The sequence below is a fragment of the Balaenoptera ricei genome, chromosome 11, assembly GCF_028023285.1.
Source record: "Balaenoptera ricei isolate mBalRic1 chromosome 11, mBalRic1.hap2, whole genome shotgun sequence".
NCBI classification, from domain to species: Eukaryota; Metazoa; Chordata; class Mammalia; order Artiodactyla; family Balaenopteridae; genus Balaenoptera; species Balaenoptera ricei.
In genome coordinates, this window is record NC_082649.1 from 61931636 (window position 1) to 61957225 (window position 25590).

The following is a 25590-nucleotide window of genomic DNA, read 5'->3' on the forward strand; positions in this document are numbered from 1 at the left end:
TGCTATTGTTTTCTTCGTTTCTATTTCATTTATTTCTGCTCTGATCTTTATGATTTCTTTCCTTCTACTGACTTTGAGTTTTCTGTGTTCTTCTTTCTCTAGTGGTTTTAAGTGTAGGGTTAGATTGTTTATTTGAGATTTTTCTTGTTTCTTGAGGTGAGATTGTATTGCCATAAACTTCCCTCTTAGAACTGCTTTTGCTGCATCCCATAGGTTTTGGGTTGTCGTGTTTTCATTGTCATTTGTTTCTGTGTATTTTTAAATTTCTTCTTTGATTTCTTCAGTGATCTGGTTATTTAGTAGTGCACTGTTTAGCCCCCATGTATTTGTGTTTTTTACAGTTTTTTTCCCTGTAATTGATTTCCAATCTCATAATGTTTTGGTCAGAAAAGATGCTTGATACAATTTCAATTTTCTTAAATTTTCTGAGGCTTTATTTGTGACCCAAGATGTGATCTATCCTGGAGAATGTTCCATGTGCACTTGAGAAGAAAGTGTATTCTGCCACTTTTGGGTGGAATGTTCTATAAATATCAATTAGATCTATCTCGTCTATTGTGTCATTTAAAGCTTGTGTTTCCTTAATTTTTTTCTGTTTGGATGATCTGTCCATTGGTGTGAGTGAGGTGTTAAAGTCGCCTACCATTATTGTGTTACTGTTGATTTCTCCTTTCATGGTTGTTAGCATTTGCCTTATGTATTGAGGTGCTCCTATGTTGGGTGCATAAACATTTATAATTGTTATATCTTCTTCTTGGATTGATTCCCTTGATCATTATGTAGTGTCCTTCCTTATCCCTTGTAACAGTCTTTAAAGTCTATTTCATCTGATATGAGTATTGCTACTCCAGCTTTCTTTTGATTTCCATTTGCATGGAATATCTTTTTCCATCCCTTCACTTTCAGTCTATATGTGTTCCTAGGTCTCAAGTGGGTCTCTTGTAGACAGCATATATACGGGTCTTGTTTTTGTATCCATTCAGCTAGTGTGTGTCTTTTGGTTGGGGCATTTAATCCATTTACATTCAAGGTGTTTATTGACATGTATGTTACTATTACCATTTTCTTAATTGCTTTGGGTTTGTTTTTGTGGGTCTTTTTCTTCTCTTGTGTTTCCCGCCTAGAGAAGTTTCTTTAGCATTTGTTGTAAAGCTGGTTTGGTGGTGCTGAATTCTGTTAGCTTTTGCTTGTCTGAAAACCTTTTGACTTCTCCATTGAATCTGAATGAGACCCTTGCTGGGTAGAGTAATCTTGGCTGTAGGTTTTTCTCTTTCATCACATTAAGTATATCCTGCCACTCCCTTCTGGCCTGCAGAGTTTCTGATGAAAAATCAGCTGATAACCTTATGGGGATTCCTTTGTATGTTATTTTTTGTTTTCCTTTGCTGCTTTTAATATTTTTTCTTTGAACTTAATTTTTGTTAGTTTGATTAATATATGTCTTGGTGTGTTTTTCCTAGAGTTCATCCTGTATGGGACTCTCTGTGCTTCCTGGACTTGGGTGACTATTTCCTTTCTCATGTTAGGGCAGTTTTTGACTATAATCTCTTCAAATATTTTCTTAGACCCTTTCTTTTTCTCTTCTTCTTCTGGGACCCCTATAATTCGAATGTTGGTGCGTTTAGTGTTGTCCCAGAGGTCTCTGAGATTGTCTTCAATTCTTTTCATTCTTTTTTCTTTATTCTGTTCCTCGGCAGTTATTTCCACCATTTTGTCTTCCAGCTCACTTATACGTTCTTCTGTCGATGGACATTTAGGTTGTTTCCATGTCTTGGCTATTGTGAATAGTGCCGCTATGAACATAGGAGTGCATGTATCTTTTTGGATTAGAGTTTTGTCTGGATATATGCCCAGGAGAAGGATTGCTGGATCATATGGTAATTCTATTTTTGGTTTTCTGAGGAACCTCCATACTGTTTTCCATAATAGCTGTACCCACTTACATTCTCGCCAACAGTGTAGGAGGGTTCCCTTTTCTCCATGTCCTCTCCAGCATTTGTTATTTGTAGAGTTTTTAATGATGGCCATTCTGGCTGGTATGAGACCATTCCTTTGTCTTTTCTCTACTTTCTGAGGGTTTGCCTCAATGTTATCTTCCAACCCTTCTAGTTAGCTTTTAACGTCTGCTATCAGGTTTTTAATTTTCAAGAGTTGTTTCTTCTGAATCCCACCTACCTTTTTAAAAAATTTGTCACAGGACTTCCTGGTGGTCCAGTGGTTAAGAATCCCCCTTCCAGTGCAGGGGATGTGGGTTCGATCCCTGGTCGGGGAACTAAGATCCCACATGCCGCAGGGCAACTAAGCCCATGCGCGCTGCAACTACTGAGCCTGCGTGCCACAGCTAGAGAGCCCAAGCGCTCTGGAGCCCGCACACTGCAACAAAAGATTCCCTCATGCCGCAGTGAAGATCTGATGCAGCCAAATAAGTAAATAAATACATTTTTAAAATTTTATTTATTTTATTTATTTACTTGTGGCTGCATTGGGTCTTCGTCGCTGTGCGCAGGCTTTCTCTAGTTGTGGCGAGCCGGGTCTACTCTTCGTTGTGGTGCACGGGCTTCTCATTGCGGTGGCTTCTCTTGTTGCGGAGCATGGGCTCTAGGCGCACAGGCTTCAGTAGTTGTGACGCATGGGCTCAGTAGTTGTGGCTCACAGGCTCTAGAGCGCAGGCTCAGTAGTTGTGGCACACGGGCTTAGTTGCTCCATGGCATGTGGGCTCTTCCCGGACCAGGGCTCAAACCCATGTCCCCTGCATTGACACGTAGATTCTTAACCACTGCACCACCAGGGAAGTCCCAATAAATACATATTTTTAAAAAATTGTTGCTCTTTAGTAGAAGCAATATTTTCTTTTATTTCTCTGAGGATATTAATCAAAATATACTTTTTTGTTTAAAATTTTCTGTTCCATGCATAGTTTCCATTTCTTTCAATTCACTTTCTCCTGTTAATTTGTTTTGTTCTTTATCCTTATATTCCAGCTAATAGATGTCAATTGGCAGGCTATTAGATATATAAATCTGTAGTCAATGGGAGAGGTCAGAGGATACAAATTTTATCAACCTCATGTAGCTGTTATGAATATTATTAGCCCAGAGCCAGGAATATAATTAGACTTCAAATGTTAGATGTTACTTTTATTTTACTATTTAGTGACTGCATACAGCACATAGATGAACATAAGTAACTTAACCAGTCCTCTGTCCTCTATTGTTATTAGCACTGGGCCTTTTTTCCTCAGTTTTTACTATAAACAGGAATGAACACCTTTTTGAAAACAGCTTTTGTCATATATTTTAAAACTTTTATTATGGAAAATTTCAATCATATACAAAACTATAGAAAATGATATAATGAACTCCTGTGTACCCATCACCTAGTTTCAATAATTACCCCTTTATGGTCAGTCATCCAAACATGTTCATGTTTAATGGAAAGTTTTGTTTTATTGATAGTATACAGTCATCCCTTGGTATCCATGGGAGATTGGTTCCAGGACCTCCACAGATACCAAAATCTGCAAAGGATCAAGTACCTTTTAAAAAATGATGTAGTATTTGCATATAACTTGCATACATCTTCCTGTATGTATAATTTAAATTATCCCTAGATTACTTATAATACCTAACACAATGTAAATGCTGTGTAAATAGTTGTAAATACATTTGACCCTTGAACAACATGAGTTTGAACTGCAGGGGTATACTTATATTTGAATTTTTTTCAATAGTAAATACTACACTACCGCACAATTCACAGTTGGTTGAATCCATAGCTGGGGACGTCAAATATGCAATAATCATGGATGTGGAGGGCCAACTGTAAGTTATACAGTACTCAAATTTTCCACTGCTCGGAGGGTTGGCACCCCTAACCCTAGGGTTGTTGGAGGGTCAGCTGTTCTATGTAAATCATTAATAGCACATGTCAAATTCAAGTTTGCTTTTTGGAACTTTCTGGAATTTTGTTTTTCCTGAATATTTTTGATCTGAGATTGGTGAAATCCGAAGGATGTTGGAACCTGCAGGTATGGAGAGCTGACTGTATATAGATTTTATACCAGTGCTGTCCAATAGAAACATAATGTAAACCACAAATGCAAGCCACAGTTATAATTAAAAATGTTACTTAAATGTGATTTAAAATTTTCTAGTAGCTACATTTGAAAAAGAAAAGAAATAGGTGAAATTAATTTTAATGATATATATATTTTTTCCAGTATATCTAAAATATTATTTCAATATATAACCAGTATGCAAGTTATTAATGACATATTTTACCTTTTCTTTTTGGTATCAAGTCTTCAAAATCTAGTATGTAGGGACTTCCCTGGTGGTCCAGTGGTTAAGACTCTCCGCTCCCAATGCAGGGGGCCAGGGTTCAATCTCCGGCCAGGGAACTAGATCCTGCATGCTACAACAAAGATCCTGTGCGTGGCAATGAAGGTCCTGCGTACCACAACTAAGACCCAGTGCAACCAAATAAATAAATATTTTTTTAAAAATCTAGTGTGTATTATACATTTATAGCACACTTAAATGGGACTATGTGCCTAGTGGCTTCCATATGAGAAAATGTAAACATACCCGCCAAATATGATTATTTTGAAGCAAGTTTTAGACATTGTATCAATATATCCATAAACACTTCAGTATGTATCACTAATAATAATGTTCACATTAAAAAATTTCCTTAGTATAAATTTCTAGAAGTTAGAAATTGTTGGGTTGCTCATTTAAAGTCTTGCAGCATATTACCAATAATTTTCCAGAATGTTGACACCAATTTACACCCCATCAGGAGTGCCTGATGGAGCCCACATCACCCCATGGAGTGTGTTTTTATCCCTGACCATGGTTCTGAAATCCAGAGAAAAGCAATGTGACTTTCCCCCTGAAGAAAGGTCAAGTTCTAAGATGATTCAGAGGTGAGTTTTAGGCAGACAAGAACAAAGGAGCAAAATCAGGGGCCTCTTGGAATATCACTTTTTTTTTTTTTTTTTTTTTTTAAGGAAAGAATAGGGCAAAGGACAAAAGGTAGAGGGGTGGTAAGAATAACAACAGACAGACAGACTCTGGGTAAAGATGTATGATAGAACCCAAACATATAATTGTATTCTTTCCTGACACTCCAGTAAAAGTAAAATAAGGCTCTGCTTAGATACTTGGCAATCCTTGTTTATCATCTCATTTTTTTTTTCTTTTTTTTTTTTTTTTTTAATTTTATAGCTACTTTATTTATTTATTTATTTATTTTTGGCTGTGTTGGGTCTTCGGTTCGTGCAAGGGCCTTCTCTAGTTGCGGCAAGCGGGGGCCACTCTTCATCGCGGTGCGGGCACCGCTCTTCATCGCAGTGCGCGGGCCTTTCATTATCGCGGCCCCACCCGTTGCGGGGCACAGGCTCCAGACGCGCAAGCTCAGTAGTTGTGGCTCACGGGCCCAGCTGCTCCGTGGCATGTGGGATCTTCCCAGACCAGGGCTCGAACCCGTGTTCCCTGCATTAGCAGGCAGATTCTCAACCACTGCGCCACCAGGGAAGCCCATCATCTCATTTTTAAGCGTGGGTGGGATAAAAAGGTGATATAAGTTCTGAGTTGTTCACTCAGGCTTCACTATCGGATGATCTGACTGTGGAACTCCAAATGTCAGCACATTTTGTCCTTTCTCCTGGGCTGTTTGGGTTCCCCATAATAGAAAACTCTTCTAAAGGCCTGTTTGGAGGGAGAGTTAGACAGAACCTGAGGGTTGATGGGGTTAGTGGGCTTGAGGTCTAAACACTGAATATGCTCTGGTTCTCTAAATCCTGCTGTTTTGGGTATGACACCTCCAACCTCAACTGTGACTTGTGCTTTCAAGTCCTCTGCTTGAGTTGGGGAGAAGTAGTCATCCATTAGCAAAGAGTGGGAGAAGGGATTAGGGAGCTACTAATTCTTAAACAACTTTAAACTGTTTTAATCTTTAATCTTTTAATCATCCTTATTTTATACCCACCAACCCAGCTTCCAGCTGTACATGATACCATGAACTTCTGAGCTTTCTGAAGATGCTGCTGTTTAAAATGGTTGATTCTCAATTTCCTCATTGATTTAGGATTAGGCTTTCTTGGTTTGCTAAGCCATTAACCCTGGTCCATCAGCTTTTTATGTGTCAAATATGTTGTTGCCATTTTCTTCTGTCCTGTTCTCCCATGCTTGTGGATTTGTGCTGGTACAAGCATACTTTTTAAAAGCAGTCTGGATCCTAACCTCCTCCTTATTAAACTCTCTCCCTCTGCTGCATTCACTGCTCAGTTAATGGCAACCCCATATTTCCAGTTGCTCAGGCAAAAATTTTAGAATAATCCTAGACACCTCCCGTCTCTCACCCCACATACACACATCAGCAAATCTTGTGGGCTCTATTTTCAAATACATGCAGGATCTAACGGTTGCTCAGAGCCTCTAGCACTACCACCCTGGTCTATACTACCAGCATCTTTTGTCTGGGTGATTCTAATAGGCTACCAGTTGTTTTTCTTGTTTCTGCCCTTGCCCCTTTCACTTTATTTTTGTCACTGCAGCTAGAGAGTAAACCCTCTAAACCAGAAGCCAGATAGATGTCCCTCCTTTGTTCAGAACCCCCTAATGACTCTATCTTGCACAGTCTACTTCCTGCTAACTCTCTGATCTCATTTCCCACATCTTCTAGTTTTTCATTCGGCTCCAATCACTTTGGCCTCCTCTCTGTACCTTGTGCTCCTACCTCAGGGCCTTTGCATATGCCGTTTCCTTTCCTTAGAATGGTCTTCTAACAAATATTCAAATGGCTGACACCTTCACTTTCTTCAAGTCTTTGTTCAAATGTCACCTTATCAGAAAAGACTTTGCTGACTTACTTGTATGAAGTAGCAATCCCTGCACTCCCTATCCCCTTTACTATGCTTCATTTTTCTCTGGATTAGTTGCGACCCCCTATACAATATGTATTTAGTTTCTTAGTGTCAGTTTCCTCCACAGATGTCAGTTCATGATGGCAAGGACTTTGTCTATTTTGTTTATTAGTGTAGCCACAACACCAAGAACAGGATCTGGCTCACAGGACACTCACAATATTAGCTGAATGAATGAATGAATGAATATATTAAAAGAAACTGAGGAATAGAGAGCCTAAGAAGTTTAGACCAAAGTCACTCAGCAACAAATAGCAGAACTGGAATTCAAACCAGGTTTGTGTGATGTCAGAGCCTGAGTTATTAATCATTTTGTTTGATATTTGGGAAGAATTTTTAATGAGATGTGAAAGTGCTAATGGTATAATGCTATGAAAGAAGTAGATATAAAGATGTAACTCCAGCATGATCTTAACTATGTGAAAACGTATAGAGATAAAGATCCAGAAAGATATCAAATATAAAGCAGTGAGTTTCTGAGTGCTTTTAAAGTATATTTTGAAACCCTCTTATTGTAGAAAATTGTGAAATACACAAAGCAGACAGAAACTATAGCAAACTTCCATGTACCCATCACCCCAGCCTCAAGGACCATCAAACCATGGACTAGTCCTGTCCCATCTGTATTCTCCCTTCCATGTTATTTTGAATCAGTTCACAGATGTGATGGTCAGTTTTATGTGTCACCTTGGCTAAGCTACAATCCTCCATTATTCATTGATCTAATGTGATTAAAACCATAATCAGTCATTTTTAAGTAAGGGAAATTATCCTACATAATCTAGGTGAGGCTGCCCTGTGGGTTTCAGACTTGCCTCACTAGCCCCAACAATCACATAAGCCAATTTCTTGCAAGAACAATTTCTTATGAAATTGAAATTATATGTATCAATGTATCTCCTATTGGTTCTATTTCTCAGATTAAATCCTGACTGCTATACTACACATACATCATTTCATCTGAAATAGTTGAGCAAGTTTCTAAACAGTAAGGATTCTTGAAAAAAAATCCACAATACCATTATCTTACCTAAACAAGAATTAACAGCAATTCATTGATAATATCAAATGTTTAAATTTCGAATTGTCTCATTATTTTATAAAATTTAAAAAAACCTTTTTTTTGGCCGCGCCACATGGCATGCGGGATCTTAGTTCCCTGGCCAGAAATCGAACCCGTGCTCCCTGCGGTGGAAGCACAGAGTCTTAACCACTGGACCACCAGGGAAGTCCCTGAAAATGTTTTTGAACTATGAGTTTTTTTCAGCATTTTAGTTACGGAGGAAAAAAAAAAAAGCACAACCAGGAAGGATTTTCTCCATGGCTCCAGCAGGGAGCAGTAGTGTCTCATGTTTCAAGAGGAAAGTAACGTATCATTTCTCTCCCAACCTCAGTCTCCCAGCCCAGGGCTTACTTAGCACATGATACACTTTTGGTAAATGTATGATGAGTGAATAAATAAATGGGTGAAGGAAATAATTTTTTATACTTTTATTCATTGGCTATACTCTGTGCCAGGTACTAGCTGAGTGCTAAATTTTCTCTCTTAAAAAAATTTACCATGAGGTACCTATTATCCCCATTATACATGAAGAAATCTAAGGGTCAAAGAGACTGAAAGACTTTGTGAAGATCATAGAGGTAGCAAGTAGCAAATCCTTGAGTTACCCCAGATCTATAATTTTATTTTTAAATGCCATATAGGACATACAGAAAGTATATGAATGGTTGAAAAAAGGGAACACCTGTAACTATACCCAGTTATAGAACATCACTGTCACCCCAGAAGTCTTGTTGTTATGGACTGAATGCTTGTGTGCCGCCAATATTCATATGCTGAAAGCATACCCCTAATGTGGTAGTATTTGGGTATGGGGCCTTTGGGAGGTAATTAGGGTTAGATGAGGTTATGAGGGGGGTCCACTAATCATGACGGGATTAGTGCCCTTATAAAAAGAGAGCACTCACTCTCCCTTTCTGCATAAGCAAAGAGGAAGGGTCAGCGAGAAGGTAGCTGTATACAAACCAGAGAGCTCTCACCAGGACCTGAATTGGCCAGCACCTTGATCCTGGACTTCCCAGCTTCCAGCACAGTGAGAAAATAAATTTCCATTGTTTAAGCAACCCAGTCTATGGTAGTTTATTATGGCAGCCCTAGCCGACTAAGACATCTGTTTATCTCTTTCCGAACACAACCTCTATCTTCCCCCAAATTTAAGAGTAATAATTTCCTTGCTTTTCCTTAGAGTTTACCTTTTTTGTTTAGTTTTACCTGTTTTTGAACTTTATATAAATGGAATTATTCTATCTATCTACCTACCTACTTTATGACTTGCTTTTTAAGCTCAACATTATGTTTGTAAGATCCATGCACATTGAGCATATATTTGTAGTTCTTTCGTTTTTATGCTGTATGGTATTTTCTAGTACAAATATATTACTATTTATTCTTCCATTTTATGGAATGGGCATCTTGGTTGCTGGTAAGGACATTCTTAGGCATGTATCCTAATGTACATTAGAACACACATCTCAAAGGTATATACCTTGGCCTGGAATATCTGGGCTATCTGGTATGCATATCTTCAACATTATTAGACAATAGCACAGGTTCCCAGAGTGGTTGCACTAACTTACATTCCCACCTGCTGTAAGAGAGTTCCATTTTTCTATACTTTCACTAACACTTGGTATTGTCAGGCTTTTATATTTTGCCAGACTAATGGGTATATTGTGCTATCTTGTTATAGTTTTAATTTGCATTGCCCTTATCTATTTAATGAGATTGAGCACCTTTTTATATTTATTGGACATTTAGGTTTCTTCTTTTGTTAAATGTCTTTTCAAGCCTTTTGCCCACTGAGAAAAACTGGATCATCTGCCTTCTTCTCCCTGATTTGTAGTTCTTCATACAATCTGGTCCTTTATCAGTTATATATGTTGCAAATACCTTCTTCCACTCTATGGCTTGTCTTTTTACTCTTTTAATGGTGTTTTTTGATGAACAGAAGTTCTTAATCTAATGTAATCAACCATACCCAGTATTCTCTTATGGTTAATGCTTTTTATGTAGTGTTTGAGAAACCCTTCCCTTATTCAAGATCTTAAATTTTTTTCCTCCATTCTATCCTAAAACCTTTGTAGGTTTATCTTTCACACTTATGTCTTTCACACTTACTACCTGGGAATGATTTTTGAAAATGTAAGAGAAAAGGGTTGAATTTCCTTTTTTCTCCATATGGAAATCCAATTGTCCCACATTTTTCACTACTGCTGTGATGTGACATCTCTGTCATAAATCATGCAATTGTATGTGAATGGGTATGTTGGACTACAAAATTCTAAAGTCGAACTCCTAAGTGCCACGATACTGCCTTTGTCTGTGAAAGGAAATATGATGGACATAATGCATTTTAGACTTAACTAGAATCTCAACTCACAATCTCCATCTCCAAAAATGCTTCCAGCTGGCGATGCTGGCATGTTATTTTACCTCTGAGCCCATGTTTTTCTTGCATGGTTATTGTAAGGAATAGGCACAATTTGTGACACCTAATCACTTTATCATTACTACGTATTTCAAGTGTAAGCACTTGCTCTGTTTGGAGCCTTGGGGCTTGGAGTTCTGTAGTTGTATTAATTTTCTATGGCTGTGTTACAAGTGGCCACAAACTTAGTGGCCTACAACAGCACCCATTTCTGACCTTGCAACTCTGGAGTTCAGAAGTATGGGTGGGTTCTCTGCTTAGGGGCTCACAGGCTGAAATGAACATGTCAGCTGGGTCAGTCTCTTATTTGGAGGCTCTGGGGAGACTTGCTTCCAAGTTCATTTAGGTTGTTGACTGAACCCTGTTCTTTGCAGTTGAAGGACTGAGGTCCCTCTTCCTGCGGGCTGTCAGCCAGGGGTTGCTCTTAGTTCCTAGGGGCTGCTCTCAGGCCCTTTCTACCTAGCTTTCTCCATCTTCAAGTTAGCAATAGTCAAATCCTCCTCATGCTTTGAATATGACTTCCTTTTCTGGAGAAAATACTCTGCTTTTAAAGAGCTCATGTGATACAATTAGGCCTACCTGGATAATCTCTCCATTTTAAGGTCAACTGATTAATATCTGCACATCCCTTGCGCCATGTAATGATGTAATCTCAGGAGTAACACCAGAGGGTGAAGGTGATGGGGACCATGTTAGACTTTTGCCTACCGCAGTAGTACCAGATACATTACTTATCCTGCAGATTTCTAGATGGTCTGTCTGAAAAGAATTCTTTGATATATGTCAGAAAACTCAAAATACTTCATCAGTTCATTCCAAATCCCCAAATTGGCTAGAAATGTTGACTACAACTCGTCTTCATGGAGCTTTGACCCTCTTTCCTGCACAGACATATCTTTTTATTTGCAAACTCTTGGTGACTTGGATGCCATTTTATCTGATATCTCTAGAGCTTATTGCCCACCCCTCAGTCATTTATGGAACCATCAATCAACAAATATGTTGCGTATATAATACAGTCATAGCACTTATCCAAATCTAAGATCACACTTGGCAAGGTGTCAGGCCCATAGTAGGTATTTCTTAAATATCTGTTGAATGTGTGAGTGATGAATTGCCCTTATGTAGCCTACTGTGTATTTTAGAATAAGCCATATGCACACACAAAGATAAGCAACAATATAAGAATTTATGTAGTTAGTTTTTTAAAAGTAGTCCAAGAGATAGATCATTGTGTGTGTGTGTGTGTGCGTGCACATTTGTGTGCAAGGAATGCTTTGTGGAAGAAGTAGAGCTAGGATTGGGCCTTTAGAAATATGATTATTTGGATGGGTGGGAGGATGACCCACAGTCTAGGTAGGAAGAACTGTGTGAACAAAGGTGCACTTTGGGATGGGAGCAGCCATTCTGGGTGGGAATCAAGATCTGAGTGGCAGGTTGTAGCCTCACAGAAGCTTTGCAATGTCAAAAAAAGTAAAGAAATGTTTGACTCAGTTATCTCAAGGAAACAAAGATTTATTAAAGTGAAGCACTTTGAACTCTCTGGAATAAAGGTGATATTAATGCATGACTTTCTTAATGCACTAGGAACGTTTCCTTAAGAAAATTGTTTTAGTTTTTAAAGCTTCCTTTCAAAAATGCCACCTTGGGTCCTTAGGAGAAAGAGTACCATATGCAAGGTAACAAACACACACACTGCAAGTCACAATAAAATAAGAGTCATTTATTCTGTATTCAGCGAACAAACTATAATCTGAAAGAATGTTTATTTTTAATTTGTAGCCATTGGACTTGCTAGAGTTCTTTCCCATCCCACTTTGGAGTTAAATGTCCCCGCAGCTTCCTTTTCTTTTCCCAAAGTCAAGAACTGTGGCTACTATGCAGAGGCCTACCATCTAGGAAAGTACTGATAATTGGTAAGCAAATCATAGAAGAGGATGTCTTGTGACAGCATCAGGTGTACCTGTTGGAATGGTGGGTGAAATGCATACGGTGCTAACGATGGAAAGCCAACCATAAGCAAAAGCCTAGCAAAGGCAGAATGATCTGGAACATGATAGCCTTGCTAGGAATAAACATTTTACAGGGGGACACAGCAATGGGAAGGGGAGGCAAGGAGGATGATACACACACAGGTGGCGATCTAACGACCAGAGCCCTGAGAGGGAATCCCACTTCAGGAACGGCCTGTAGTTTTCTGGTAGGCATTCTGCGTGTCTCTGTCCTTCAGGTTCTGCCTACATGACAGAAGCTTGGCTGGGGCCACTGTCCTTGGGGTAAAGGAGGCTTTTCCCCCAGATACAATGTTCTCCCAGTCTGAGGGAGCTCAATGTTTTGGGGGTTGTTAAGGAAAGTCTTAGTTAAGGACCAATGAGAGGAAGCCATAAAATGAGATATCTGACGGGGCCAGATGCTTACTAGACACCTGCCAGCTTCCAAACCCGCTGGGAGGAATACGGCATTTTTGAAGGAGGGAAAATGCAAACTGAGCCCTGAGGTCAGTTCTTCAACGTTAAACTGGCATATTCTTTAACATTAAACTGTCATATTCTCAACTTACTCTTCCTCTGGGGCACTTGGATGAAAGAGCCTGACCTTGATGGCCTGTCTCTCCTCTGTTCCCCAATAGGTCAGCTAGTGGGTGGTGGGGTCTCTGGCGGAGCAATGTACACAGAACAGTTGAGAGACTCCCCAAGAGGTGCTTTGGCATAAATCAGTATCTGAGAGGCACACAGGCATTGGACTTTAGCTGTGTTTCCTGAAGATGGACATTTTGCTTTCATCGTTTGGTGCCCCCCGGGCTGGTTATGGGCAGCCTTCAGGCTCCAGGAGCCACATTGTGAGGCTCACTCAGAGTCCACTGTGTTGTCCAAGGCATGCTGGGAGCGCCTCTGATTCCTGGACGACACACACAGGTACACAAGATATGTCAGACACAGCAAGGCCACTACTGCGAAGAAGGCGAGGGTGCCCATAAAGGCAGACGGCTTGATGGGCAGGCGAATCAGGGGGCTTTCGGCTGGGATCTGGTTGGTCAGGCTGAGCATGTAGCCGAGAGACCAGGCTATGCTGCTGTTCCCCACCTGTGGAGTAGAGGAGACGGCTCAGTTCTCAGGGCTGGGCTTGAGGCACGGATTACATCCCCAGGGCACACCATGGTCACCCTCCTGAGACACCCCCAGGAAACTGTGGCCTAAGGAGGTCAAAGGACTTGCCTAATTTCAGACACTGCAGAGACTGGGCTAGAACCCAGATCACTGTGACCGCAAAGGCTCGAGGGCCCAATCTCCCACACTGCAGAGGAAACAGCCAGAAGAACTAATCCTCACAGCCTCGTCGCAGCCAAGCATGAAGAGGGCACAGTTAATAACAGTGAAAGTTTTTCTGTCATCGGGTACAGAAGTGTATATAGCTAAAGAAAGAGGGTGATGCATGTTTTACTGAACCCAGGACCAGTTTCTAAGAAAAGATGGTCAGGGGACTTCCCTGGTGGTCCAGCGATTAAGGCTCCACACTCTGAATGCAGGTGGCCCGGGTTCAATCCCTGGTCAGGGGACTAGATCCTGCATGCCGCAACCAAGAGCCTGCGTGCCGCAACTAAAAAAAAGATCCCACATGCCAAAACCAAAAAAAAGATCCCGCATGTCGCAACTAAAGATCTCGCACACAGCAATGAAGGTCCCGCGTGCCACAATTAAGACCTGGTGCAGCCAAATAAATATCAAAAAAAAAAAAAAAAAAAGAAAATTAAAAAAAAGAAAAGAAGGTCAGTTTAAGTGGGAAGCAGACTTCGTCAGTTTCATCTGGTAGTTCCATCAATTTTTGTTTACATGTTTTTCGGCTATTTTATTAGATGTATAAATGTTTCAAATTTGCAATCTTCTATCTCTATCTCAAATGATGCTCTTTATCTTAGACTATTTTGTCAGATATTAAAAAGCTACACCAATTTTCTTTTGGGTAGTATTTGCCTGATAGTTAAAAAAATTTTTTTTAACTTTCAAACTTTGCATGTCCTTTGCAAATGAACAAAACAGAAACAGACTCACAGACATAGAGGAGAGATTTGTGGTTGCCAAGGGGGAGGGAGGTGGGGGAGGGATGGATTGGGAGTTTGGGATTAGCAGATGAAAACTATTATATATAGGATGGATGAACAACAAGGTCCTACTGTATAGCACAGGGAACTATATTCAGTATCCTGTGATAAACCATAATGGAAACAAATACGAAAGAGAATATATATATGTATAACAATCATTTTGCTGTACAGCAGAAATTAACACAACATTGTAAATCAACTATACTTCAATAAAATTTAAAGAAAACCCATAAAATGTTCCATGTCCTTAAAGACTGTTTCTCTTATAAACAACATATACTTCATTTTAAAAAATCCAATCTGACAGTGCCTTTTAACTGGCAGGTTTAGTCCATTTATGATTATTGTGATTATTGATATATTTGGACTGCTTTCTAATACCTTAGTTTTAAATTTTCAATAAGTGCTATTTCCCTATGTTTATTTTTTGCCTTTATTTCCTTAAAAATGATATAAATATATTCCACTTTACAAGATGAGCATTTTAGGCCACTCTTATGTCCCTGTATCCTATGACCCTCAACCATACCCCCATCACATTGGATATTAGCTATACTAGAATTCTGGGTTGTTATAAATGGATTCTTCTCTTTTACTTTTCTTTGGCGTTAGTTTTCTTTTTTCTTTTTTAATATAAATTTTAAGCCACAACATCATTTATTCTTACTTCCTATATTTTTGTACATCTGGATTTATTTCTCTTCTTATTTGATCACTTCCTCCAAAAATATTTTGGATGTAAATCTTTGCATGGCAAATCTTCTGAAGTCTTTTTATACCCTCACATTTGAATACTAATTTGACTGAGTATTAAATTCTTTATAAATAAAGGAAAGGAACTGGAAACCTAGAATTCTGTATCCCCCCAAATTGGTATTTAATGGAAAATCATCCCCATTCTCATAATGTACTTTCCTGGTAATTAGATTAATTAGAAACAAAGCTTGGAGAGTACATGCCACCAACAGTCCTTAAACATCTCCAGACATCCTTAATTTTTATAGATGACTCAGTTTTATCTATGTAAAAGTAAACAGTCACAGGCCTAATGCTGGATATTGCTTGCTTTAATCTAATTATTGCCGAAGCTAACATCAAACAGACTGACTCCAGACATATTTCAGGCTTTACATCTGCTATTCCTGAAATGAGAAAACCCTCCCAGAATCTGGGGAACAGAGTGCTGGATGAAAATATCAGCAAGGCTGAGTCCTGAAAGCAAGGTACAGAGGCCCCTCAAAAAAATAGTCACCTGGTAAGAGCTGTCATTCCTGCATTGGACCATTCTGGACACTTGAGAGTGAATACAGTGACCTCAGACTCATTCTAAGATCAAATTCTTACTTAATGCTGCTTATTTAATCCCTATTCTCTGAAGCATAGATCTCACTCTGACATTTGTGTAAAATGGAAAGCAATTAGTTACTATTCTCTTAACAAAATTGTTACATTTGAAGCTTCTTGTCAGGATGAAAAGTCTCTGTTCCTTAACATATTTATGTATTCACTCAACAACATTTACTAAGCACCTTCCATGTTCTCAGCCCTGTGCTGAATGCTAGGAATATGAGGACGATAAAACAAGTGCTGCCGCCACGGAGCTCAGAGGCCACGGTGCTTGGCATCCAATCCTTAACTCATGTGGAAGGTTTCTGATGACCACTTCCTCTGAATTCCCCTAGAATCATCTCTTCTCATAAGCTCACCAGGGATCAAGTCTCATTGGCTCCATTTAGCAAGTTAAATCCCCAAGTCCCGCTTATCTTCTACATTTCATTCACACACATACACAAACATCTATTTTGAGAGAAAGAGGAGGAAACAGTTTGTGCTTTGACCTACCTCTTTTTTAAAGTGTATTTGGGGCCAGGTCTTCTCGGTGAATTTGTATCCGTTTACAAGCAAGTGGTAGATATAGTGAGCTGAGAAGCAGTAGGAGCGAGCGTACTCCTCATCAAACCGGGGGAGCAGCAGTGGGAGCTGAAGGCAGGTTCAAAACAGGGAGGAGGCAGGTTTTATACATTTCTTTTTTTTTTTAAATAAATTTATTTATTTATTTATTTATGGCTGCGTTGGGTCTTCGTTGCTGTGCGCGGGTTCTCATTGCGGTGGCTTCTGTTGTTGTGGAGCACGGGCTCCAGGTGCGTGGGCCTCAGTAGCTGTGGCTCGAAGGCTCTAGGGCACAGGCTCAGCAGTTGCGGTGCACGGGCCCAGCTGCTCCGCGGCATGTGGGATCCTCCCGGACCAGGGATCGAACCTGTGTCTCCTGCATTGGCAGGCAGACTCTCAGCCACTGTGCCACCAGGGAAGCCCTGGAGGCAGGTTTTAAAACACACATTTCAGGGACTTCCCTGGTGGCGCAGTGGTTTAAGAATCCGCCTGCCAATGCAGGGGACACGGGTTTGAGCCCTAGTCCGGAAAGATCCCACATGCCGCGGAGCAACTAAGCCCGTGTGCCACAACTATTGAGCCTGCACTCTAGAGCCCATGAGCCACAACTACTGAGTCCGTGCGCCACAATTACTGAAGCCCACGTGCCTAGAGCCCATGCTCCACAACAAGAGAAGCCACCGCAATGAGAAGCCTGCACACCGCAACAAAGAGTAGCCCCCACTCACCGCAACTAGAGAAAGCCGGCACGCAGCAATGAAAACCCAACGCAGCCAAAAATAAAATAAATAAATTAAAAAAATTAAAGAAAACCACATTTCAGAACAGCTTAGGTCAGCCGTCATATTTTAAAGAATCTTATCACCCAGAATTTAATAATTAAAATTACTATAAAATAATACAATGATAAAAATATCCCTGTTTTATGTTCATTTGTTTTATTTTTGAGATTCCACATGTACGTGATAACATACAGTATTTGTCTTCCTCCATCTGACTTATTTCACTAAGCATAATACCCTCCAGGTCCACTCATGTTGCAAATGGCAAAATTTCATTCTTCTTTATGGCTGAGTGATATTCCATTGTACATATACACCATATCTCCTATATTTCCAAAAAAAAAAAAAATCCCTATACAACATCACAGAAGAACAATCTAAGTTTATAGAGTGCTTATGACGTGCCAAACACTGTTATAATCATTGTGCCCATGGTTAGAACATTAATCCACAACGCAGCTATGAGGTGGGGTCCCTTACTACCCCCGTCTTACAGATATGGTGAAAGGAGGACAGCATAAAAGTCAAATTCAGAATATACACACACATGCACACAAATGGAATCTACTCTGCTCTACTGTTTCGTACCAATATGGATCATTTCTGTTTAAATACTGACCTTACCCCAATTCTGTGAGCAGAAATTCCAGGTGCTTGAGTTGAAGGTGTGCAGGGAAAAGCTACCCGAAAGGTTGAAAGCACTGGCTGTGTAGTAGAATCCTGCAAAAGCCTGTAAGGAAGTCGTGCAGAAGGAAATCAGTTCTCAGAATGGGATATAATATGGAGGTTTCAGGGTACTGAATAAGGAAGTGGGAAACAGCTAGCAGAGGAAAAACAGAAAGGTGAGAAAGAAATATTCAATGGGGAAAAAAAGGAATCTTTCCATAGTTTTGCCCTTACCACAAATGACCCTTTAACTTTTGGCTGATATACCCCATTGAAGGAACAGGCTTCTTGGTCATGGCAAGCACTGAAGTTAAATAGGGAAGCCACCTTTTCCCTACACAGTGATGGGTCCCCGGTTCCTTCAAAAGTGATGTTGTTGTTGGGATCATAACTTTCAGGTCTCAGGTCCTCTGTACACAGGCTGCCAAACACATGTGCCTCAGTGAAGGTGGTTTTGTAATTCCGAGGGTAACAGGGGTTGGCAAATGTGGTTTCAGTGGTATAATTCTGTAGGTACAAGAGTGAGGTGTTAGATATCACTGTTTTTTGGAGGCCCAAGTACAAATCCTCAGTGCAAATCCTTACTGTTGTCCCCCGCCAATGCCAAGAGAGAAACGGAAAAAAGGCCATTCTGCGTCAATGTAGAAGGGAACTCCCAGGTTGTCTAGATAACTCAAGTCGGGGTGGGGGGATGGTCACCCTGCACCAGGCACAACACTAGGCTCTTGCTTACACTGTCTGCTCCAGCCCTTACCACAGCCCTGTGAAGCAGGTTTTATGAACTCCATTTTGATGAGAAAACAAGATATGTTTAGATTCATTGACCATTTTGAAGAGAATGTTATCTATCCACCTAAAAAAATAATTCAAAAGGTACAAATAAATATATTATGAAAACTAAGGCTCCCTCCCACCCACTTTCCCCACCCAGATTCCCTCCCTGCAAGTAACCACTATTGCCAGTTTTGTGTATTCTACCAGAGAGTCTGTGTATACTTCTTATATGCATGTGCAAATATATTTTCTTTTCCCTTCTCTTTCTTTTCAAAATTTAAAAATTAAAAAAAAATTTTTTGTTTTTAATAAAGTTATTTATTTATTTTTGGCTGCATTGGGTCTTTGTTGCTGCGTGCGGAGTTTCTCTAGTTGTGGCGAGCGGGGCCTACTCTTCGTTGTGGTGCGTGGGCTTCTCATTGCGGTGACTTCACTCTTGTTGCTGAGCACGGGCTCTAGGCACGCGGGCTTCAGTAGTTGTGGCATGAGGGCTCAGTAGTTGTGGCTCACAGGCTCTAGAGCTCAGGCTCAGTAGTTGTGCCTCATGGGCTTAGTTGCTCCGCGGCATGTGGGATCTTCCTGGACCAGGGCTCGAACCCATGTCCCTTGTATTGGCAGTGGATTCTTAACCACCACCAGGGAAGTCCCTAAAATTTTTAAATCATAAATGGTAGTACTGTATACACACTGTTCTGCCCCTTGCTTTTCTTACTTAAAAATATATCTTTGAGATTTTCCTTTCATTGTAAGTGTAAGAGTGGCTTTTTAGAAGCTGCATAGCACTCCACTCTACAAATAAACTATAATTTATTTAGGGAGTCCCCTCTAGAGGAAAATTTAGGTAGTTTCCAATCATTTGCCATTACAAAACAATGCTGTAATAAATATCCCGTTACATAGAAATCTTCGATCTATTTGTAATTAATTTGGTATTAAGATTGGGATTTGATTTTACTTTTTCCAGATGATTATCCAATTTTTATCTATGGTCAAAAATGTTCCCTTTAAAAAAAAAATGTTCCCTTTATCAAATGCTGAATTCCAAAATGTGTTTGGTTCTATTTATGGACTCTCTTTCCCAAGAAATTGGATTCAAACTCTAATTTCAAAGCTACCAAGGCCTATTTTACCCCCTACTGTAAAATCTTGACCCAGAAAACACTTAGCCCAACTCTTTCATTTTACTGCTGAGGAAACTGAGGTACACATCAAAATAATGTAATCATTTAACAAAAGGCAGTGGTAGGATTCTACACAGAATCCTACAGAAGTCCAACACTCATCCAGTATAACTGACATGAGTGTTCTGCAGAAAGATCTTCGTATGACTCTGTGGAGGCAGCAAACAGGCCCCCTTCTGCCTCAGTGGTATGAAAAAATCTATGGTGTTCAAAAGGTGTTATGTCTAATTTGTAATGTATCATGCCATGGTCACCCTATGGCTGAAATATTCATTGAAAGAAAAATATCAAATCAACCAACTGATTATTTAGTTTCTCCCTCCAAATCTGCCTTATACTTTTTAAATAATTAAATCATTTCTGGCTTGGCTTGGAGAAGAAGCAAGATAATATAAATTATTTCTGGCAGAAGAAGCTCAGTAAAGATTATTTCACCTCTCTCTTTGGAGTGTGAATTATTTGTTATGGCATTCCTTAAATATAATTTGCCAGTGTGCCAAGTTGCTTAGGCCCTCAACATTCAATAAATCTTCCCTGAATTTAGTGTTTGTAGGGCACTGGCATGAAAGGGTCATGTACTTTCTTTTATAATAAAATGACCAATATAGTTTTTCTTTTTAAATAATGGTATTTGGAATATTATGCACCTATAAAAGTAATAATTTCATAAGATGTTTAACAACACAGGAAACTGCTCACAATATATTGTTAGGTTAAAAAAAGCTGGATATAAAATTATATATAAACCATATGAAGCCAAATTTGTAAATACTACACATATTCCTGCATGAAAAAAATATCTGGAAGAAAATGCAATACTGTGTTGATGGTGGCTAATTCCAGGTTTTGTTTGTTTATTATTTATATTTTTTATGTCTGTATTTTCTAAATTTTTTTCACTGAACATGTGTTACTTTAAAAACAGAAGAGGACTTCCCTGGTGGCGCAGTGGTTAAGAATCCACCTGCCAATGCAGGGGACACGGGTTCAAGCCCTGGTCCGGGAAGATCCCACATGCCGCGGAGCAACTAAGCCCATGAGGCACAACTACTGAGCCTGAGCTCTAGAGCCCGTGAGCCACAACTACTGAGCCCTCGTGCCACAACTACTGAAGCCTGCGTGCCTAGAGCCCATGCTCCGCAACAAAGAGAGGCCACCTCAGTGAGAAGCCCGCGCACCATAACGAAGAGTTGCCCCCACTCGCCACAACTAGAGAAAGCCCGTGTGCAGCAATGAAGACTCAATGCAGCCAAAAATAAATAAATACTTAAGTCTTACTTAAAGAGGAAGAGAAAGTGAATTCATGTCCCTAACGTCTAACATGCTCTCAGAGTGAGACTTGAGCCCTGGGGTGACTGGAGACTCCTTATTAAGAAAATAATTTGCAAAGTGTATATCTAGATGTCACTCTCACCACACTTATAAGGGGCTACAGCCCCTTATATTACAGACCAGGAAATGAGTCCTGGACTGGTGGCATTTACTCAGCCAGTTCATGATGCAGTAATCTTTGAGAACCTTCTAAGTTGGGGCTTGGCAACACATCTTTGGGACATGAAAGTATTGGTCAGGCAAGTCGGGACTTGCATTTGTGGGTGATCCTCATCACACCTGGATCCTTCCCCTCACCTGAGTCAGAAGGCTTAGAGGGCAGAGCCACCCTCTCAGGCATCCAGATGTTATCAGGCAAGTTGGAGACACACCCTGTCCCTGTGACCTGACTATCTATAGTGAGGGGCTGGGGTCTCCCACCTCTGCCCCCAGTCCTGGGCTCACACCTTGAGACCTGCATTCTCAAACCCAAATGAGACCTCACCCAGATGGAGTATTCACTTCTCTACTGTAGACTGTTGGGTACATAGACATTCTTTAATAAACACTGTAGGAGTGTGTGCATAAACACACACACACACACTCTTCCTCAGGGCCAGTCAAATTTAAGAGGTTAGCTTCTCAAACCTCCACTCATCCTGGAAAAAGGGTGATTTCACCTGCTTCCCTTTTCCTGTCTAAAGTTCAGAGGAGCCCCTGCTCCACCCTCCACCCTCGCCAGGGCCAGAGCTGGAGGAAGGGGCAATAAGTATTGCTAAAAATAAAAGGAGAGAGAGAAAAGAGGAGCCCCAGTTAATGAGGGTTGGTTAAGCTCTGTGTGGGGTTTGGTTTGGCTGAGTGTAGGGTGGATGAGAGTCTGGGGTGGGCACTGAGTCTCCTGAGCCATGGAAGTGTAGCTCAGGGCTGCCTGCAGGGTTCCCGCTCTGTCCTTCCCAGGAGTGCTCAGGCTCTCCCAACAATACATGTGGCATGCATGTGTACTGGGGCTCCAGCCTTTCCTGTGAGGCTGAAAGAGAAGTTTTGGGAAGAGGGCCAGACCTGGAGGGTGAATTCTCACCACCTACCCTGCATGACTACTCAGTAAATACAGGGATCTGAAGATGTGAGTTCTGCTGATGACACTTTTGTAAACCAACCCAATTTTCTACAGGCTAATGGCTGGGGAATACTGCTTCCTTCTTCAATGACCAAAGTAGGTTGCAGTGGTGGGGGTTAAGCTACTGATGCTGTGTCCACTATGTTCATATGCTGACCCAGCTCTTGTCTCCTGCCCCTGGGCCCCATCAGAAGCCAGGATCTGTGGCCTCCGGTTGGCCCCATGCCCCTCTAGGTGATCAAGCCTCCTTCCCTTCGTTTTCCCTTCGTCTTCATCTTCCCTCCTCAGCCATGGCTGAGACTGATGTCCCCTTAGCACTGGAGTTTGGGATCTCGGGTCGCATCCATGGTGCTCGTGCCCTTGCTGACACATACAGTACTAATGTCAAGTTCATATTAGTGACAGCCTTCTAGCTGATGCCTGAAGTAGCCATCTGTGCCTAATTCATCATTTACCATATGAATTACTGACTGATGTGATGGAATTCGGCTGCTCTAAGATCCCACCATATAAAGGGCATGAAATCTGCCTAATATAGGCTCATGTAAAAGAAGCCTGAGCCTGGGGAGGGCTCTGCCCTCTCCCCTGTCAGCAAGCATTTCCCATGTGACCACTTTTATTATTTTGTCTGCACTCAGGGGAGTCTCAACATTCTCAGGTTTATTTAGCTACTGGTTTAAAACAGCTTGTGTCCATAAAGGGATCCCAAGTCCTGAATCATTTATAAAACATCTGGAGCTCTGGAATTTCCCTGGACTTCTGACTCAAATACACTGGAAATGGTCAACACATCAGAGAGAGAGAGAGCTTGGACGCCCACAAGTACACAGGAAAATGCTGCAGTTTCCATCCACCTTCTAATTGGAGTGGAAAGGACAGACCCCAGAAGGCAAGGCATCTTCCTCTCAGCTAAGACCCCTGAGGGAATACCCGTTGCCCCGTGGCTCAGGTACCTGAAGGAGAATTGCCAGAAACCTCTTCTCAGCCTCATTCCGGCCATAACACTGGAAGCTATGTGTGTAGAGTGTGTACTCATAGCCATACAGGGACACCTTCACGATGTCGCTGGTGTTCAGCCCCACGTTCTTCTCTTCCACCACGAAGGATATTTGGGTGGAGGCACCGCCTAAATCCAGGGCACCTGTGGTCTCCTTTCCATTCGGATGCACCCACATATGCCACAGGCTCTTCTACACAGTGGGAAAAAGAAACAAGAAAAAAGACCAAAGGTACCATCTCTGATTGGCTAGGGTTCTTCACCCAAGACCCATCTCTTATTGCTAAGAAGTATGACATGGGAAGCATTCAGGGCCAGATCTCTCCTTTATTTCAGGGGTGGTGAACTCAAATGCTTACAGGGACTGTACAGGCAACATAAATGAGTGAGTAGACAATAGGGAATGAGGTGTAGACTGTAGGGAATGGTGGGGCCTGGGACAAACTGGGGAATGCATCAGCTATACTCTGTTCCAGTTGGTTGTTGCCATGCAGGAATGTGAGTCTGCTGTGACCAGCTCCTCCAACTTTTGGGGAGTGAAGGGGGCAGAAATGTGGATTTTTATGTGAATTTTCCAAAATATTAACTAAATTAATTTAATTTAATTAAAAATATATTCAAGGGGGAAGAAAATAGGTCTTAGGCTGAACATAGTATGGTGTCCTCTGCACCAAAGGAGCAAGAAGTATGGAGACTGGAATGTGAGGAGACCTGAGGACACAGAATGAGTTGGGAAGAAAGCTGCCTGAGGGCTCTGTAAATTCCAGATGGCTATGGGACTTCTTGGAAGCGTCATTTTCCAGGTGTCCTTCAAAAGACTCATAGCCCACTGCTAGATTTAGATCCTCCCCTGCCTCTAATTTCTTATTAGCTAGTAAAATGATGATATTCCCCCTCCCCCATGCATTTGGTCCTGTTTAGGATCCACGGCTTTGTCCTAGCTATACGTGTCTTTTCTTAGCTGTTGTATCATAGATGTTTCCCTAATTCATTACATGATAGGAACAATGCAGGACAGATGGCCCTGTTGGCGTGTACCTCTGCTTAAGTTACCAACCACAGGGGACAGGATAAACAGCAAGATTAAAAACCATGCATTTGTTTTCACACACCTCCAGGAAATTTCCCATTAAATAGTTGGCTGTAATCCATCCATAAATCCCTTCCTCTTGCCCAGAAATGATTTGAGCATCCCTAAAATCAAAGGGCTGAGACTCGAAGTAGTTTTGGATGCTCGCAAGGACTTCATTAGCTGCTGTTTCGTTTTGCAACCTATGCAAGGCACAGAACACAAAAGGCTGAGTGCCCAGACAACAATCTTAAAATAACCCCCCCATCCCCTTCAGGCAGGGACAGTTTTCCAGGTGTATATAAGACATGGCAACCCCCTGTACAAGTTGAAGCCTCCCAGGCAAGGCAGGATGCACTTGTTACCTGTCAAACTGCCAAGCAGGAAAATAGCTACCAGTAAAAATACCGCTTGTTCTCTCCTCCCCTACCTGTTCCTATCCCTCTCTCTAGCAACCAGCTAATGAAAAGAGCCTCCTACTCAGTCACCATTGCTCTGTCTCAGATCAGCAGAGGAAAGGAGATCGGTGAAGGCATAGGAGTGGCATAAGTAATCTCTTGGGGCACCATATAAAGAAGCCCTCATCAGGCCAGAAGGAAGGGGAGCTTAGTGGGGAGGGGGAAAGGAAGAGGGTTGAGTTTTCAGCTGTCCCAGCTTTGCTCTTTGGGAGGGCTTCATCATGAGGGGATATGATGGCCATCATGGCTGTCACTGAATTGAAATTCATTAGTGTGCTGACCCATGGAGGAGTGGTAACATAGTGTTCATGTCACCCATGATGTAGAGTAATACTATCATTCATCTGCTGCCATTTTATGAAAGAAAGCTCACTTGGGAGACTCTTTTCCCTTTCATCAGTGGGTTAAGAAAGCCAGGGGCACTGGCTCACTCTTGGCTGAAGAAGAAGAAAGAGAAATGCTACAAGCAGAAGTCCATTCCAGTTCAGTAGCAAATTATCACTGCTTGGAAAATAATTAAGAATTTTCCTAGTTTTACTAATTCCCATCCCAGAGATTCTCAAATTATTGTTTTTTCTATATTTGACTTCTCTAGCAATTAAAATATCAACTAGTTCCTCAGAAGAAATGGATCACCATCAGAAAGTTTCACAAGGAGGCATTAATATTTAATTTATTCAAATGCAACATTCACTTTTTCCCCAACTGGCAAACTTTTGTATTCCATGGTTTTTGTCATGGGCTATAAATTACAGAGCCTTTGAATGATTTCTCACCGAGAGGACTGGGAGAAAAAAGCAACCAAGAAAAAGTTGGGTTCTGTGTTT

The 25590-nt window shown here is 41.0% G+C and overlaps 1 protein-coding gene and 1 long non-coding RNA gene across 4 annotated transcripts in view; one reads left to right on the plus strand and one right to left on the minus strand.

The window, feature by feature from the left end:
* LOC132374907 (uncharacterized) overlaps window positions 1-25590 on the plus strand; it is a 172015-nt gene that overhangs the window by 12226 nt on the left and 134199 nt on the right. The gene's annotated exons all lie outside the window — the stretch shown is intronic.
* Window positions 12141-25590, minus strand: part of ENTPD3 (ectonucleoside triphosphate diphosphohydrolase 3) — a 34206-nt gene continuing 20756 nt past the window's right edge. The window contains exons 6-11 of one of the 3 annotated variants that reach the window (XM_059937597.1): window positions 24349-24508; window positions 23193-23429; window positions 18091-18363; window positions 17810-17920; window positions 16361-16498; window positions 12141-13499 (exon numbers count right to left, since the gene is read on the minus strand). In XM_059937597.1, the coding sequence (XP_059793580.1) occupies window positions 13263-13499; window positions 16361-16498; window positions 17810-17920; window positions 18091-18363; window positions 23193-23429; window positions 24349-24508 (1156 nt within the window). In that variant the 3' untranslated portion in view covers window positions 12141-13262. Of the gene's footprint in view, window positions 13500-16360; window positions 16499-17809; window positions 17921-18090; window positions 18364-23192; window positions 23430-24348; window positions 24509-25590 lie in introns of those variants that run through there. The other 2 variants (XM_059937598.1, XM_059937599.1) reach the window with 2 other exon arrangements.